Source organism: Canis lupus, chromosome 12, assembly GCF_011100685.1.
Source record: "Canis lupus familiaris isolate Mischka breed German Shepherd chromosome 12, alternate assembly UU_Cfam_GSD_1.0, whole genome shotgun sequence".
In the NCBI taxonomy this organism is placed as follows: domain Eukaryota; kingdom Metazoa; phylum Chordata; class Mammalia; order Carnivora; family Canidae; genus Canis; species Canis lupus.
The window spans coordinates 2,373,506-2,392,976 of NC_049233.1; the positions used below are offsets into that span (position 1 = coordinate 2,373,506).

The 19,471-nt window shown below is 41.1% G+C and overlaps 1 protein-coding gene across 1 annotated transcript; it reads left to right on the forward strand.

Moving 5' to 3' along the window:
* The first annotated feature begins 2,144 nt into the window (after window positions 1-2,144).
* Window positions 2,145-8,571, forward strand: DLA-DQA1 (major histocompatibility complex, class II, DQ alpha 1). Its single transcript, NM_001011726.1, is given in 5 exon segments — window positions 2,145-2,233; window positions 6,079-6,327; window positions 6,777-7,058; window positions 7,326-7,500; window positions 7,676-8,571. Coding segments are annotated over 4 exon segments (768 nt in total). The 5' UTR covers window positions 2,145-2,151; the 3' UTR covers window positions 7,481-7,500; window positions 7,676-8,571.
* The last annotated feature ends 10,900 nt before the right edge of the window (window positions 8,572-19,471 follow it).

A 19,471-nucleotide genomic window follows, 5' to 3' on the forward strand; every position in this document is an offset into this window, starting at 1 on the left:
AATATCCTCCTTGTAACTTGGGGGTGATATTCATGTACTACAGCTATAGTGGGAACCCCAGGAATTTTTCATTCCAAGTACAGTATATATATATATGTGTGTATATATATATATATATATATATATATATATATATGTATATATTCCTCACAGCGCTCAGATGAGATGCTGTCAATGCCTCCAGCCAAAGACCATCAGGAGCACACCTGAGAATGAACAAGTTGGTTTAATTGTTCATTGTCATGAGGGAGAAAATTCACCATGGAGAAAAACGGGGTTCTCAGGCTCATCTCTGCTTTTTTTTTTTTTACCCTAATTAAAGTCTGTTTCATGCCCAGCATGGAGTCCAAAATGGGGCTTGATTTCACAACCCTGAGATCAAGACCTGAGCTGAGATCAAGAGCCAGACGTTTAATCCACTGAGCCATCTGGGTGCCCACATCTCTGCTCTTAAGACTTTACAACTAGTTGGTTTGGAGTCATCCAGATTATCTAGGAAGACCTCCCTTGCTTTATGTCAACTCTTTATTTATTTTAATCACATCTACAAAATATTTCAGAGCATTCATTACAACATTAATGTGTGATTGAATAACTGAGGACTACAGCTTATCAACACATGAAACCGACAATTTGACTACTGTAAGGTTTGGGTTTGTGTTAGGTGATTTTGAGGAGAATATAAGATAGAGGGACTCTGCTCTTAGTTGGTTGTCAGGCAGGAGGATTGCTTGGTCTTTTTGTGGCCTGGACAATATTTGTATTTTGTCTATGTTCAGACATGGTTACTGACTGGCCTTGTTTCTGTCTTTATCCATCATGGTCGTCACAGAGTGGCTTACACTGCTGTTCTATAACATTTTTATGTTCACCAGGAAAACACCAGAACCCAGCTGTGGGTAGCACACCTGGTTACTAGTACCAAGTAGCTCCCAGATGCCAGAGCTTTTCCTGTCCCAGTCTTCCTATCATGTCTGTCAATACAGGGTATGATAGAGTACTGAGCAATAGAAGGCCATCCAACAGGCACAGAGTGATTGATTCTAAGTGGAAGCCCCTAGTATCTTGTAGCTTCCATACCTCACAGAAAATCGGTTCTTCTGGAAAAAGAAGGACTAAGTACTGCCTTTGTCTTCAGCTCAATTCCTAGTCCCTCACAATTATCTGGAATACGTAGCAGGATAAAGAATATGAAAACTTCCAGGATGTCAGGGAAGGAAATCAATTTCTAAATCACAGCAGTTCCCCTCATTCTACCCTCAACATTTGACTTATATTCTTAAATGTAAAAAAAAAAAAAAAAAAATTTGAAAACTAAAAATAATACAGTGAAGCAGCTGAAGCAGTCTTTAATGCAATCAATGTCCCCAACTTGCCTTTAAATGTAGGCAGGCAACACTGAAACACAGAGCACAAAGAACGCTCAGGGTAGGGAAACCATGACAGTGAAAAATGATGCAATTACTGTAGGCAGCATTAATGACCTTATGACTTCTTTTATCGTCCCAGATGCAAATACTGGAGCTTTTGAGACCATAAGAGGAATTTAACAGGAATTACATATGTAGTAAAGCAAAGGTAATCCTTGGTTACCATCAGAAGAAATATCCTGGTAGATAAATCAAAATTTGGAAAATTTTATATGCACTATGAAAGCAAAAAAAAAAAAAAAAAAAAATTACATGTGGAGGCCAGGAAAAGGGAAGGAGTTAAGGATTGCCAAGGAGGGGAATCAATTTATAGGAGAATTTTTGGAGGCTGTAAAGAAGAGCCTGAAGAAAACCATGTAAGTGATTATGTTATCTATACATGAGGCTACTCAGAAATTCCGCCCCTCTTGCTGCCACCAACAAGCATACACATCCATAGAAAGATTGATTGAGTGAGCCTCCTCCTGTCCTAGGTAATTCCCCCAGGTCCACTCTCCATGCAGGCTACCTCAGAACAAGGGGATTTCCCAGTATCTTCTGGCTTCTTAGTACAAACTCTTCAACTGGCAACAGCAGTGTCACCATAAGGCATTTTTCTGATTGGCCAGAACCTGACCTGGCAGGTTTTGGTTTGGGTGTCTTTAGATTCCCCTTTCTGTTGGGTCCTCACCCTAGTTCTACAATTCAGAACAGCAAGTGTGGAGACCGCACGGAGAAGAGGATGATCCTAAACAGAGTTCTGATTCTGGGGACCCTCATCCTGACTATTATGATGAGCCCCTCTGGAGGTGAAGACATTGTGGGTGAGTGCACACCTGAGGGATATGGGGACTAGACTAGGGAAAAGGAATTGGAAGGGGAAAAAGAGAGAATGGCATAAAATAGTGGAGACTCCTCAAAGGTGTTCTCAATATTAAGCAATTCTAAAATTTTTAATCATTCTTCCTTCAGGAAACTAGAGACCCAACCCACTGTCTTTGCTCCCTGTGATGTTGCAGAGTTCATCAAGGATATTATTCCATTTCTAATATCAGATCCAGTGAATATAGGCTAGAGGGCTTGATGGCATTCATTCATGATTACCTTAAGGTATAGGGATGTTTCCATGTTTTGTTTTGTTACTAAAACCAAATTTGTTTTGTTACTAAAAAGTCATGAACTATTGCTCCCAAATGTTTCTGAAAACATTTTGAAACTTTATACATGTTTTTTCTATAGTCTCACTTGGGGTAAAAAGTTTCATGAATTATGTATACTATGTAGATATAAGGAAGGGTATCCTCTTCTTTGACTCAAATTTACACACATTTTCATGCTGGGAACTGGCATGAGGGGAGTGGGTATACAAGCCCAGCTGAATACCTTTAGACAAGTCATTCAACCACATGACCTCATATATGTCATTCAGGAATAATAATTAAATCAAATACGTATTTAGAAATATTTTTCCAATAATGTAAACATATCCATGTCAATGATCATACTTGTTTCTTAACTGTTTCTATTACAGGTGTGAGTTAATTTTTTAATTTAATTTAATTCTAGGATGGTTAACCTATACGTTTCTAGTGTACGGTATAGTGATTCAACAATTCTATACATTACTCAGTGCTCATCAAGATAAATGTACTTTTTTTCTTTTAAAGATTTTTATTTATTTATGAGAAACACAGAGAGAGAGGCAGAGACATAGACAGAGGGAGAAGCAGGCTCCCTGTGGGGAGCCTGATGCCAGACTCAATCTCAGGACCCCAAGATTATGATCTGAGCTGAAGGCAGACGCTCAACCAATGAGCCACCACCCATGTGCCTCCAAGATAAATGTATTCTTAATCCCCTCACCTGTTTCAGCCATGCCCCCCAGTCACTTATCCTCCGGTAAACAACAGTTTGTTCCCTACAATTAAGAGTGTATTTTTTTGTTTCTTTTGTTTCTTTGTTTCTTTGTTTTCTTTCTTAAATTCCACACATCACTGAAATTATGATAGTTGTCTTTCTCTGAATGTTTATTTCGCTTACCATTACACGCTCTAGCTCCTACCACATTGTGCAAAAGGCAAGATTTCATTCTTTTTATGACTGAAAAATATTCCATTGTACATATATATCATATCTTCTACAAAGAGTAGGTTTGTAACAATCAAAGTAGAAAAACCAAGCAGCCTTAAGAGGGGAAGTGAAATGGAGCATACTCTAATTTTCAACATCTTTGTTAGCCATGAGTGTTCCCATCCTAATTTAATTTGGTCAGGGAAGTTTGCCTCACTTTGCCAGAGAACTTCTAATTTCCTTCTTCAACATCATGCCAGAACATCTTGGTCAGGCTCAACTTATCCAGTAAGCACAGTGCCAAGGGCCTATGATGCTTCTAGGGCACCATAAAATGTTTTAGTTTCTTCTAAAATTAGAAGAAATGAACTTATGAGGTAGAGGAAAATGTTTTAATTTTTAATTCAACCTGGATTATATTTATCTTTATACCAATGCAGTCACAAAGTGTGATTTCTAATATTTTATGAGGAAAGGGACCCAATAGTGATTAGGCTCACGAGTCATACGACAGCCTTGACCACTGCTGATTAAGTTCCGTATGGTTTGACTAGCTCTGTGTCTATCAACCTCCACTCACCCAAATGTCTGTGATCTTTGAGAATAGCAATTGATATTCAATACACACTTTTGAGCAAACAGTGAGATTAATTTTGGGGATTCAAAGATGAAGGAAAGCAGAAGGAATGTCGCTGAGCAGAACTATGGACCCAGCTGAGGCTGAAAATACAGAAGTGAATCAGTTCCAGTCAGCCATGTAGTGTGATGTTCATCAACAAATAGTGCCTTGGACAAGCACCAAATGGAAAGAATAATTGCATATACTCATGTTTGAAAAAGGAACCAAGGGAACCAAGGATAAAGGCTAGAGGATGCAGAGGGTTTGATGGAGGGCCTTTAAGTAATCACCAAGGGGGGGGGGGGGGCGGGTCATGCTGGGCAAGGAAGAGAGTTGGATGAGGCATAGATAAATCTGGAAAGCAAGACATTGGGATGGAGGCGTTGGAGGTTATAGTGAAGCCAAAAAAATGTTCAATGAGACCAATTAACTGAAATGTTGCTAACCAAACAGAAACTTCCAAAAGGAATTGGAGGTACCCAGGAAGTCTGAAAAGATAGCTTTGTTTCAAGGAGACACACCCCTAAAAAGGCCAAGGAACATACAAGAAGAATGTGCTTTGGTTTGACTGGCAGATGAGATATTTGCAGAGGAAGTGGGACCATAAGACTGCTGCTGTTCCCTGCAGGGCTCACCACAGTGTACTGTATTTGTTCCTATACTCACTTGACTCTCCCACCACGCAATAAACTCCTTGAAGACAGAAACCATGCTGATGGGTGTTTGACTCCCTGCTCCTCATGATGTCTGACATCTTGCTGATGTTCAGTAAATGAGGAAGAGCATAAGGAGGAAATGATAAAAAAGCTCACATATCTCTTTACAAAATTTTCTAGTTAGGCTCACCGGGTGGAGTCATACTGCTGCCATTCTACTTTGGCATCCTTGCAAAATGCACTGTCCATTTGAAGAGAAGGGCCACAGTTTACCAGGAGTCCTAAAGTGATAGAAATGCAACTCAGAATTAGGTTAGGGGGTTACAAGGAAAAAAAAAACCACGAGGGATGGGGAGTGACAGAAATCTAAAATCTAATGAATGTTCCATTTTGTACTTCTGATGAATCAAGTGCTCCCCTCTGAGGATTACCATTGTTAACAAGAGAACTTGGTGGCTCCTGGGTGGCTCCATTGGTTAAGTGTCTGCCTTTGGCTCAGGTCATGATCCCAGAATCCTGGGACAGAGCCCCAAGTTGGGCTACCTGTGGGGAGCATGTTTCTTCCTTTCCCTCTGCTGCCTCCTCTACTTATGCTCTCTCCCTCTGTCAAATAAATAAATAAAATCTTTTTTAAAAAGGAACCAGAGACCTTAGGAGTATTGTTTATTTTTTATAAACTTTTTAACACCGTCGCTGTCCTTGTCATACTCTTTCTTATACCCTAAAATAGTTAAGAAACTCTTTTAGAAGAATACAATCCTTCGTGCTTTTTTTGACAAAATAAGAAGAAGCAGAAGAAGGCGCAGGAGAGAGGAGGAAGAAGGAAGGAAGGAAGCATTACCTCTGCAGAAAATATTCTGCTCTGAACCAGTCCTGGGGGGAGAGCAATCAATGTATGTGTTATTAACTGATGAAGGAATTAAGAGATAAAACTGATGAAGCAGAGAGAAGTTAAGTGAATTTCTGATAAAGGAAGCTATAGCCATGATAATTTATTCATTCCTTCTTTCATTTCATTGTAATATTTATCATAAGTCTACTGCGTACCAGGTGCTGAGCTACACACACGGGAAGAGCAGCAGCAAGACTGTTGTAATTGTGCTCTCACGGAGCATACACGATAGTGGAAAAGCAGAGCGTATTCTGACTGGACAACTACCAACACGGAGAGAGAGGGGGCAGGTGCTGGGAAACGTGCCTAAAGACTGTGCCAAGGATGAAGCTCGTAATACTTGTTTGCCCACAGTTTGTTCTGTCACTTGGTTGAATAAGGTTCTTTTCTCCCTCTGTTTTCTGCTTCCTGCTCCTCACCCCTGCTGCTCAGCTGACCATGTTGCCTACTACGGCATAAATGTCTACCAGTCTTACGGTCCCTCTGGCCAGTACACCCATGAATTTGATGGCGATGAGGAGTTCTACGTGGACCTGGAGAAGAAGGAAACTGTCTGGCGGCTGCCTGTGTTTAGCACATTTACAAGTTTTGACCCACAGGGTGCACTGAGAAACTTGGCTATAACAAAACAAAACTTGAACATCATGACTAAAAGGTCCAACAAAACTGCTGCTACCAATGGTATGTGTCTACCATTCTGCCTCTCTTCACTGAATCTGTCCCCACATCCCAGCTCTCTTTCCCTTCCTCCCTAGCATAGATACTCTTCACTGTTTTCCAAGGATATTTCCCCAGATCTTCTCATAGTAATTACTGAACCCTCATCCTCCCCCATCTGAAAACTGAAATATTGCCATGTAATGCAAGAATCCTTACTCCCATACCATGTTCCTTGAATCCCTCAAGGAGACGCCCTGTGGATATGCTACTTTAATAAGCACACCTGCATAGAGAAGGGCTCGGGGGTAAAGTATAGGCAGTGCATATACAGCATTCCCAAGCAGAAGGTAAGCAAGAACCCTTCCACCACAGCATGGAGAACTGTTGCTGGGAGGGCTCCTCTAGGACACAATGCAGAGCCTCAAAGCAGAGTTATTGCAATTCATGTCAGTGCTGCTTCCTCACCGCAGAGGTTCCTGAGGTGACTGTGTTTTCCAAGTCTCCTGTGATGCTGGGTCAGCCCAACACCCTCATCTGTCTCGTGGACAACATCTTTCCTCCTGTGATCAATGTCACGTGGTTGAAGAATAGGCACTCCGTCACAGAAGGGGTTTCTGAAACCAGCTTCTTCGCCAAAGGGGATCATTCCTTCTCAAAGATCAGTTACCTCACCTTCCTACCTTCTGCTGAGGATATTTATGACTGCAAAGTGGAGCACTGGGGCCTGGATGAGCCACTTCTGAAACACTGGGGTATGTATGAATTCCATCTCCTGTGGTGCCTTCTTTTCTTTGTCAAGTCCAAAATATCCTGCCTTTCAGCCCCGGAGTCTCAAGGCTCAAAGCATGTTTATGACACTTCAGGGTTTCTAATAACAGAGTTCACTCTCTTCCCTAAGCCTGGTGCCCTGAGACTTCATAGACCCAACAGCACCATCACCCTCCTCAACCCCCCACTCCATCTCACACCTGTACTTGAACCAACACTGTATTCTGACTTTCACAACCTCATTTTCACAGAACCTGAGGTTCCAACCCCTATGTCAGAGCTGTCAGAGACTGTGGTCTGTGCCCTGGGGTTGGCTGTGGGCCTTGTGGGCATCGTGATGGGCACCGTCTTCATTATCCAAGGCCTGCGCTCAGGTGGTACTTCCAGACATCAAGGACCTTTGTGAGCTGCACCCTAGAAAGGAAGGTAAGGATTCAGATTTGTCAGAGCTGAGAGTTGGAGACACAGTCCAGGAGGATGGAAAGTGGGAGGAGTTTGTGGACCCAAATGTGGTTGGAAGGTTATAGGAGAATTGGGAGAGGGGATGATGACAGCACAGCAGCCCCCTAAAATCCAACCATCTATGTCTGTCCTATTGCAGGTGCACTGCATGCCCACCTCCCAGAGCAGAAGAGTGGACCTGATAGGCCACCTAGCACTATTTCCTTGCCCAGTTCATCATACTCCTACTCTCTACCAATGCTTCTCTGTCACCTCTTCTCTGGGACTCAAGAACTATATCCTCTGAGTGCTAACCCTTTAAATTCTACCCCTTCCTTGACTGCCTGTTTTTGTTTGTTTGTTTTCTTTTCTTTTCTCAATTGTCAACTACAATGAGATCTCTGGGATATCCCAACCAGTTACCTGATCCCTCATTACTCTGATCTAGCATTCCCATGGAAATAATAATTTTCTCTTTAAGAGATCCTTTAGATCAATTTTTCCTGTCTTTCATCTCAGGGCTGATTAGGACTTTGGTCCCCCCTTTTATTATACCTTCCTAATCTCACTTTCCATATTATGTTTCATGCCCAGCAACACCAGAAAATGCAGGTATAGGCTGATAATATTTTGATATCTTAGGTAAGGATAATGGTTCTCTCTTCCTGTTATTCTCATGTTTGGGTACTGCCACACTCCCCCAATTCAGACACCAAGAAAAGTAATATAAGCCCTCTGACCTTGGTGTAAATTTGGTATAGAAGAAATACAAAGCCAAGAAATAAGTTCATACTTCTTTTAACATAATTTTAGAAAGCTATGACAGAGAAATAAGTTAAGATAAAGAAATTTTGAATTTCAAAAGTACCAAAAGACAAACTGTTTTCCAAAACTTTAAAATTTCAATTTGTGAAGAATGAATGATGATAGGAGAAGCTTTCCTCTCCCATCCTCACCCATGAGAAGATAAGAATTCTTTAGGCAGGAAAATAAATGGAAGTCGGGTAAGAGAGCATTAGAATAAGACCATAAAGTAAGTAACTGAGGACAGGTACTTAGGGACAGCAACAACAGGATGAGAAAGGGAGTAGAAATCATAGACATGGTTAAGTTTCTTAGAACACAGGTGTAGTTTGCCTCACCTCTTACATGAATCTCTTCTAGATAAGCACGTAGACTTTCCTGTGCCGTGGTGGCATATCAGGGATAGTAGAGTGAATATATCTGCAGGATGTTTCTAGGCAGATCATCTTAGGTCAAGCTCACTGAATCCCTGTGTATCCCTGTGCATCCCTGGGCACCCAAGGAAACTGCACAGCACCCCCAATAACTCCAGTCCCGTGCCCCACCCCTCATCCCTCTTGTATTTGGAAAGAATGAATCTATGAGAGAGAAAGGCCAGCAGGGACAACATAGTGGAGATAATGTACTGGCAGCTATGGATGCTGTATTCTCTTCTAGATTCATTGTCTTCTAGTGGAAACTTGCAGAGGAAATGGATCAACAGATGGAATTCTCTGGTGTTCTTGAGTTGTCTAAAGCTTCACTCGGAAAGTGTATGTGACTTGACTCGGAGTCATTTTCCCTTTGAAATTATTTTAGGCACATATTGGCCTTAGTCTTTTCACTCTGCAAGTACTGTGTCCATACATGGTGTCTAAGGCAATATTATGGAACAGCTATAAAATGTATGAGGCTGTCCCTGGCCACACCACCTGTATCAGTGAATTTAAAGTGTAATTGGGAGAAAAAAAAGACAATTTTAACACAATAGTTGACATAGTAGAGTTTGATGAAAAGAAACTTAAATCCAAATTCAGGATTCAGCACTTTATAGCTAATATTTTAAACATTTTAACACCGCGCATATGTATTCTGAGACTCATCTTTCTCATCCATTCTCTGGAAGTAATAATACTTTCCTTGCAGTTATTGACAGAATTTGAATAATCTTGATTACACATAATATGGAAATACATAAGAAAACATTGCTACTTGTATCTGTATTATTAAAAAGAATTGATTATATCATATTAAAAGCACTTCTCTTTTTCTGAGTCCATTAATGATTTAGAAGATTCAAAAATGGAGCTGTGAATGAATTTCTTTTCATAAGTTAAAGAGAGGATTTTGTTTTCCCCAGCAACTTAGAGACTCTGAGATTGGCTTAGGCTAAGAGAATAGATAGGGTATAGCAGTCAGTGACATGTCACTAGTGGAAGATTGCTAAGAGAATTCTTAGAACAGTAAGTCGTAAGAATTTGACTTGAGGTTTTTAAGACCAAAGATATGCTATATTGTAACAGACCTTATGCATATTTACTTTGGGGATAATTCAAGGATCAAGAGTTACCTGTGAGGTAGAAGTAAGAGAATAATTAACAATGGAGACTAGGAACTAGTAAATTTAGGGAATCTGACCCAGAAGTTATCAAGAAAATGTAGGTAACAGAACACGGAGGAGGTCAGGCCAGTGAAACTACTCTGCATTGTATTATAATGGTAGGTACATGCCATTACACGTTTGTTCAAACCCACAAAATGTACACCAAGAGTGAACCCTAATGGAAACTATGGACTTTGGTGATAATAATCTATCAAAATAGTGTCATCAATTGTAATAAATGTACCACTCTGGTAAGGGATGCTGATAGGAGGGGAGGCTATACCTGGTGGGGACACGGATATATGGGAAATCTCTGTACCTTCCACTCAATTTTGCTGTGAACCTTAAATAGCTTTAAAATAAACTGTATTGGGATCCCTGGGTGGCGCAGCGGTTTAGCGCCTCCCTTTGGCCCAGGGCGCAATCCTGGAGACTCGGGATCGAAACCCACGTCGGGCTCCCGGCGCATGGAGCCTGCTTCTCCCTCTGCCTATGTCTCTGCCTCTCTCTCTCTCTCTCTCTGTGTGACTATCAGAAATAAATAAAAATTAAAAAAAAATAAAATAAACTGTATTAAAAGAATGTCAGCAATTATGATGTCAAAGGTATAAAATAAAAATTTTAGTATAAAAAATGTAATCATCTGAAAATGTACTAATGTACTCAGGGAGAGTTTTTGGCAATAGGCTGTCAAATAAATGTTATATAAATCTCAAGGAATCGTGAGATGGGAACTCAGGAATTTGGGTAAAGGTGTGTGTGTGTGTGTGTGTGTGTGTGTGTGTGCATTATTGTACTATAAGTTGTATACTGAATCCCATTATGACCAGTGCCCTAGGAATACACAAATACTGACTTACTCAGACTCCTTCTCAATGAAATACTGAGGAAAACAAATTTAATGGAAGATGCATTTTATTAAGGGGCTTGCTTCATTTGTAAGACTTCACATAATTTTAAAATAGAATTTATATTAATTCTAACAACAAGCACAATCATTTCGATATTAGCTAAAAGTTAAAAGTGAGATCATCACATGACATTACTGTAAACAAAGATATCAATCTTCATGATACTAAATTATGTGATTTTAAAAATTATTTGAAAAAAAATTATTTGAGTTATTTTAATTATTTCTGATTGTGTGCATAAATTGTGACTATTAATATTTAATATCGTACTATTTAAAAATACATAATTAGAAAATCCTTTTATTCAGCAAATCATTTGCAGGGAAAATAAAGAACAGATAAAATTCATATTAAAAAAATTAAGATACATATCAACCAAATGTTAGGTTTTGTTTGGATGCATATTCAAATAAAAGAACTGTTAAAAGATTCTTGTGAAACAATCACAAAAATTGAACTCTGACTCTATTAAGAAATTTTTAATCTAATTTTGGGTGTGATAATGGCAATGTTATGTTTCCAAAAAGTCATTAAATTTTAGATTTCATAATAACATATTCATCTATAAAATTATATGATTTATAAGAATATCATCAAACTAATCGAGTATATGTGTAAAATTAAGTGGGTAGGTTTACAAAATTATCCATGAATTAATAATTATTAAAGGTGGACTGTTGATACTTGGCACTATTCTCTCTACCACTACATATTGTTGAAATTTTCCATGATAAAAAGGGTTTCTTTTAAGTATCCGAGGAATGACAAAGAAAAAAACTAGGTTAAAAAGCATTCTATTTGAAGTTAACATTCGTTTTTAAGGTTTTCCTCATTTTTTATCCCAGGTAGGAAGCCATGAGTATCCAAAACTTGCTCCATACCATGAACCTCTCAGAAATGTAACCCTAAAGAATACATATGTCACAAGGATAATATTGAAGGAAAGCAAAGTAATACTCTCTTTATCTTGACTGGACTAAGCCCCAAACATGGCTAATATATACACTAATTTAATTAATAATGCAAAAATAAAAATGGTTATTGAATACCAGTGTTGTGACACATACCATACTACATTCTGAGTGTATTAAATTGATATGAAAACAGATATGTTCATTGTCTTCACAGACTTTACATTCTAGTAGGAAGAAAAATGCATATACAAAATAGTTCCACAAATATATAATAACAAACTCTGAAGAATTTATAAAGGAAATGAACAAGGTAACACATAACCATTGCACAGGAATTAAGCAGTTGGTGGAGATTAAAGGTGGCTTGAACAAATGTATGAGATGAAATAGATATTGTATAGTATGTAAAGCAAATAAATAAATAAATAAATAAATAATCCTGTAAAAATAGAAATAATGGACTTGAGCTATACCTTAGACCAAATGGACCTCATGGACATTTTAATGACCTGAATAGACATTTTTCCAAGAAAAGCATTCAAATGGCCAACAGCTAACATGAAAACATACTCAACATCATTAATCATTAAGGAAATGCAAATGTAAACCACAATGAGACATCACCTCACACCTGTTAGAATGGCTATCACCAAGAAAGTAAGAAATAACAAGTGTTGGCAAGCATATGGAAAAAAGGGAACCCTTACACACTGTTTTTCAGAAAGTAAATTGGCTCAACCAAATAATATGGAGGCTCCTCAAAAAACTGAGATAACTGCACCTTCATATCCACTGCAACTTTACATACCGTAGCCAAGACATGGAAACATTTTAAGTCCCCACTGATGATGAAGGGATAAAGCAAATGTTACACCAACACACACCACAAAATGGAATACCAGTCGGTCATAAAAAAGAATGAAATCTTGCCATTTGTGACAATACAAATAGACCTTAAAGGTTCTATGCTAAATGAAATAAGTCAGACAGAGAAAGACAAATACCATACATTTTCACTTGTATGTGGAACCTAAAAAACAAAACAAATGAGAAAACAAAACCAGACTCCTAAATACAGAAAACACACTGATGGTTGCCAGAAGAGAGAGGGGTTGGGTGTTGGGCAAAATGGATGAAAGTATCAAGAAGCATAAACTTCAGTTTTATTTTATTTTTTTAAGATTTTATTTATTTATTCATAGAAACACAGAGAGAGAGAGAGAGAGAGAGAGAGAGAGGCAGAGACACAGGCAGAGGGAGAAGCAGGCTCCATGCAGGGAGCCTGACATGGAACTTGATCTGTGGTCTCCAGGATCACACCTCAGGCTGCAGGCAGCTCTAAACCGCTGCACCACGGGGGCTGCCCAAACTTCAGTTTTAAAATAAATAAACCATGGGGATGTAATGTATAGCACAGGGAATAGACAATACTACTGTATTAACTTTGGTGACAAATGGTAACTAGACTTATTACAGAGATCATTTCATAATGCATATGAATGTTGTACACCTGAAACTCATATAATATTGTGTGTCAATTATACTTCGATTAATTTTGTGTGGTGACAGATGTTAAGTAGGCTTATTGTAGTAATCATTTCACAAGATATACAAATATCAAACCATGTGTACACCTGAAAATAATATAGCGCTATATGTCAATTATACCTCAATAAAAAAGAAATAACTGTTTTCACTTTGAATGAATAGGTCTTGGCAACAATTTCTTGGGTATAAAATCATAGCCAAAGGGAAAAAAAAAAAGAAAGAAAAAAAACAAAACCAAAAAAACCCAAATAAACAAAAATAAATATAACTACATCAAATTTAAAACTTCTGTACAGCCAAACGATTAGCCAAATGCAAAGGCAACCTGTGGAATAAGAAAAAAACATATTTTTTAAACCATCTATCTCACAAGTGGTTAATATAAAGTTACTCATATAAATCAAGAATTAAGAAAACAAACTGATTTAAAAAGGGACAGAGGAGGACTTCAGGGAAGAGAGCAGAGTAGCTGGACCCTAAGTTCACCTCATCCCATGGATACAACTAGATAAAATCCACATCAGTGTAAATACCCCAGAAAACCACCTGAAGACTGGCAGAACAGACTCTCCACAGCTAAATGGAAGGAAGAGGTCACAACCAAGAAGGAAAGGAGGGCAGAGATGGGTCAAGAATTAAAGGATCTATACAACTGTCCACAAGAGAGGGCTGCTGTGGCCTCAGAGAGGGGTAAGAAGAGGCCTTCACACCAGGCAGGTGGAACCCACACAGGAAAGACAAACCCCTATAACATTTGACTTTGAAAACTAGAACAACACAATTTTGCCAGTTCTTACAATCAATAGGGCCTAACATCTGGGTCTTTAAAAATCATCAGGCTTGACTCCCGGGGAGCCTGGGAGCCGGAGGGCAATAGAAAATTGAGTCCCTGCCCTTAAAGAGATAACACAACAAACAATCCCATGGAGATACAGCATGCAAGCAGCAGTTTGAAAACCACCAGGGGTGAGGGGTGGGGGGGTTGGATGGTGGTAGTGTACACTGGAGGGAGTTTTGTTTACTAATTCAGAGCATGTGTTGGAGTGGCAGGGATCTTTAAGAGGCTTCTTTAAGAACAAAAGAGCTGGTGGGTTCCATTTGCATCCCTTATCCCCATCCTAGACACACAGACACTTGCAGGAACCAGGGCAGCAACAACACGTTCTACCTAACTTGCTAACAGTGCACCCCACTCCCCACATTCTCCTACAAACATACCCACTTCAACCCGATCTCAGCTCCAGGAGCTGTCCCACATCAGACCTATACAAACCTTGATAACACCTCATGCCCTGCCGGACTTCTCCTGTGGACCTGCCTCTACAATACCTCTGGCCAGAGCCCATCCAAAGCTGTGCCACAGGCCTGGCAGGGTGCGGCAGCCCTAAAAGGAGCCAGCACAACTCCAAAGTGGCTCCTGCCTGGGGAAGAGGGGAAGGGAAGATCACTGCATAGATGAGTCCAACTACAGCCCCAGCAACCAGCTGAGGGCAGACATCTGGTCTGACTGCAGGCCCCACCCAAGAGTGAAAGCTTCTCAAAAGACAACACAGAGAAAGCAACCAGCAGTTCAGTGTTACCCTATCTCTGGCAAACACCTGGTCTGATTCAATTCAGGCTCAGTGCAGTCCCAGATTGCCTCATTAACACAAGGACAAAACCCTGCCTCCATCAGGGAAAGAGAGCCATTGCAGACAGCTGAACTGAAGCCGAATGTGGCTCAGCAACAACAGTAGGGGACATGCAACGTATAGGAGACAACCCTGAAGCACCAGGTTCTGGTGAACAGGGGACATTGGACTACAGGGCACCACAGGACCTCTCCTTCATAAAGCCACTAATTTCAAGAGCAGGAGATGTAGCTGACATTCCAAACACATAGAAAGAGACTGAGGGAGTTGCACATAATGAGGAAACAAAGGAATGTGTCTCAAATGAAAAGAATAGGACAGGGACCCTGGGTGGCTCAGTGGTTGAGCATCTGCCTTTGGCTCAGGGCGTGATCACGCAGGCCTGGGGCCTAGTTCCATATTGGGCTCCCCACAAGAACCTGCTTCTCCCTCTGTCTATGCCTCTGCCTCTCTCTCTCTCTGTGTCTCTCATGAATAAATAAATAAAATCTTTTCAAAAAATTAAAAGAACAGGACTAAATCATAGGAAAAGAATTCAACCAAAAGGGGAAAATTAATATGCCTAATAGACAATTTAAAGTAATGGTCATAAAGATATTCAACGCACTCGAGAAAAGAGTGGAGGACCTCAGTGAGATCCTTAATGAAAAGATAGACTTGAGGAAGGTGGCAGAGTAGGGGGACCCTGAGTTCTCCCTGTCCCATGTTTGTCACCGATTATCATCCAATCACCCAAGTCAGTAAGCCAGAGAGTGATCTGAAGACTGGTAGAGCAAACTCCACAACTATAAATAGAGAAGTTTCATCTGAAAGTTAACCCTTCAGCTCAGAATTGTCGAAGGAGGCTACCTACAAGAAGGAGGGGGCTGCACACAAGGAGAGGGCTGAGAAGGAGGCCCTCACACCAGGAAGCTCCACAGGGAAGATTAATCCTCATAAAAGCTGGCCTTAATAACCAGATGGGCTGAATTCTGTGAGTTTTTAAAACCAGTGAGACCTGGGGCCTGGAACTTTAAAAGTCAGCTGACCCAGCACTGGGTGAGCTGGAGGGGTGAGTGATAGCAGGATCACTGCCTTTAACAAGACAGCAACCATTTTCACAATATTTAGTCTTTCAATCCATGAGCATGGAACATTTTTCCATCCCTTGGTGTCTTCCCCAGTTTTGTTCACAAGTGTTCTGTGGTTTTTATAGTACAGATGCTTTACCTCATTGGTTAAGTTTTTTCCTAGGTATCTTTTGGTTTCTCGTGCAATATTGTGAAAATGTCTCTGCTACCCAGAGCAATCTACACATTCAATACAATTCTTATCAAAATACCATGGACTTTCTTCACAGAGTTGGAACAAATAATCCTGAGATTTGTATAGAACCAGAAAAGACCCCAAGTAGCCAAAGGAATGTTGAAGAAGAAAACCAAAGCTGACGGTATCATAATACTATATTACCAAGCTGTAATCATCAATACAGCATGGTACTGACACAAAAACAGACATATAGATCAATGGAACAGAATAAAGAATCTAGAAATGGACCCTCAACTCGATGGTCAACTCGTCTTCAACAAAGCAGGAAAGGCTATCCACTGGAATAAAGACAGTCTCTTCAATAAATGGTGTTGGGAATTGGACAGCCATGTCCAAAAGAATGAAACCAGACTGTTCTCTTATACTATACACAAAAATAAACTCAAAATAGATGAAAGACCTAAATGTGAGACAGGATCCATCAAAATCCTAGTTTCTCCTTTTGACCTTGGCCACAACAACTTTATGCAAGACATGTCCGTTAAAGGCAAGGGAAACAAAAGCACTAATGAACTTTCAGGACTTCATCAAGATAAAAAGCTCCTGCACAGCAAAGGAAAGAGTCAACAAAACTAAAAGACAACCTACAGAATGGGAGAAGATATTTGTACATGACATATCAGATAAAGGGCTAGTATCCAAGATCTGTAAAGAACATATGCAACTTTACATCCAAGAAACAAACAATCCAGTCTTGAAATGGGCAGAAGACATGAACAGACATTTCTCCAAAGAAGACCTACACATGGGCAACACATTAAAAAGTGTTCCACCTCACTTGCCATCAGGGAATACAAATCCATACCTCTTTATACCAGTGAGAAAGGCTAAAAGTAACAAGACAGAAAACAACAAATATTGGGGAGGATGTGGGCACCCTCTTACACTGCTGGTGGGAATGCAAGCTGGTGCAGCCACTCTGGGAAACAGTGTGGAGGTCTCTCGAGAAATTAAGAATAGAGCTACCCTAGGACCTAACAATTATACTACTGGGTATTTCCCCCAAAGATACAGAGATAGGGAAACCATGGGACACCTGCACCCCAGGGTTCATAGCAGCAATGTCCACAATAGCCAAACTGTGGAAGGAGGTATGATGTCCATCGACAGATGAATGCATAGAGAAGATGTGGTCTATAGATACAATGGAATATTACTCAGCCCTCAGAAAAGACGAATACCCACCATTTACATCAACATGGATGGAACTGGAGGCCATTATGCTGAGTGAAATAAGTCAATTGGAGAAAGACAACTATCATATGGTTTTACACATATGTGGAATATAAGAAATAGTGAAAGGGACCATGAGGGAAAGGAGGGAAACTGGGTGGGGAAAAATTAGAGAGGGAGACAAACCATGAGAGACTCCTGACTCTGGGAAACAAAGGGTTCTGAAGGGGAGGTGGGAGGGAGGATGGGGTAACTGGCTGATGGGCATTAAGGAGGACACACGATGGGATGAGCACTGGGAGTTCCACTATATGTTGGCAAATTGACTTTAAATTTAAAACATGAAGCCAAAAATATATTTAATAAAAATACTCAAATTTTGACCTTCTAAAAAAAAAGACAGCAGCCTGCACAGAGGCAACATAAAAAGGGCAGTTGACACAGGATGGGGGCAAACAGGGGACAGATCTGTTCATAGTGACTTTAGAGCATGTTAGGGGACTTCTCTGAAAGAGGAGCTGGCAGTCACCAGTTTCTCACCCATCCTGCCAGCATAAACACAGAGCCACCTGCAGCAAGTGGCACTGCGCAGACATTTGCTACCTAACCTATTAGCAGTGTGCCAGGCCCACGGGTTCTGAGGACTTGCCACTCCAAGCCCACTAGCCTCAGCCCTAAGCTCAGGGCAAATTTGGTTAAAGCCTCACTGCACCCTTCCAAGCTGCAGGATGCACAGCCTTGGCAGAGTGCACGCTGCCGCCACACACTGTGGCCAGCCACTCCACAGCACCCAGGCACTGAGCAGCACCCAGCCACCACTGAGTGCTGTGCATAGCTCCCACCTTGCACTGAGACCAGCTTCATGCCCCCAACCATCAGCCTGTGCTAGGCCCTGCCGAACCCAGCCATACCCAGCCTCAGTCCCCTGGCTACCCCAGCATGTAGCCCCCAACCACGGCAGTGCTTCAGTGGATCTGGCTTAAGACTCGTGTCCCAGTAAAAGTTTTGCTAACACCTCCATCCTGTGCCCAAATTTCCTGGCAGACACAGCTCTCAGAGCTGGGCACTTGGGTTCCACTAGCACCGCAAAGAGCAAGCACAGCGCAATAGACAGAGAGCCAGTGCAGACAATGCACTGAAAGGAAAAGTGACTCAGACACAACACACAAGGACACTGTCCTGAAGTGTTAGGTTCCCATAAACTGGAGACACTATACTGTAGGCCACTGCAAGACCTCTCCTTCATAAAGTCACTACTTTCCAGAACAGAAGACAGAGCTGACTTTCTTAACACAGAAACAGACATAGAGAGGCAGATTAAATGAGGAGACAAAGAAATTTATCCAAAATGAAAGGACAGAGGAGCTAAGATTGCAGCACTTTAGGGGACCCTAGACTTGTCTCATCCCTCGAACTAGTTGATTATCAAATCAATCCAAATACCCCAGAAATCAACCTGAAGACTGACAGAACCATTTTCACAACTACAGGAATAGAAGAAGCCACACTGAGGACGGTAGGAAGTACAGAGCAGTGGTTTGGGGGAGAAACAGATCAAGGGGCTGCAGAGAGGAGGAAGTCATGGTCACAGAGAAAGGCAAGAGAGAGCAGCATATCGGGGAATGTGCAAGGAGAACACTTCCCCCCAAGCCACTGGCTGGGAAAATGGGGGGGGGGGCAGAATTTCAGGAGTTCTTGCAACCAGCAAGACTTAAGGACTGGAGTTTTAAAGGTCAGGGGGTGATCTGAAGAATGCTTGGGAGACGTGAGGGGTGGAGAGAGGAGAGATTATTCCCTCTTCTTAGGGCTGGTCCCTGACAGGCAGAGTTCAGGGAGATGCCTCTCTGGGGACAAAGGAGCTGGCTAGTGCCATTACCCTCCTCCACCCCTCATCATAAACACAGAGCAGCCTGTGGAAGGTAGCTTAGCCCCGAACTATCTTCCTAACCTGCTTACACCAAGTGCCACACCTCTGCACTCCAGCACAATGGCCAATTTCCATCAAGCTCAGCATGCCCCTTCCCCAGAAGACCAGCAGAAACTCTAGTCCACACCATGTCTTCCAATAGAAGGTTCCGCAAGGCT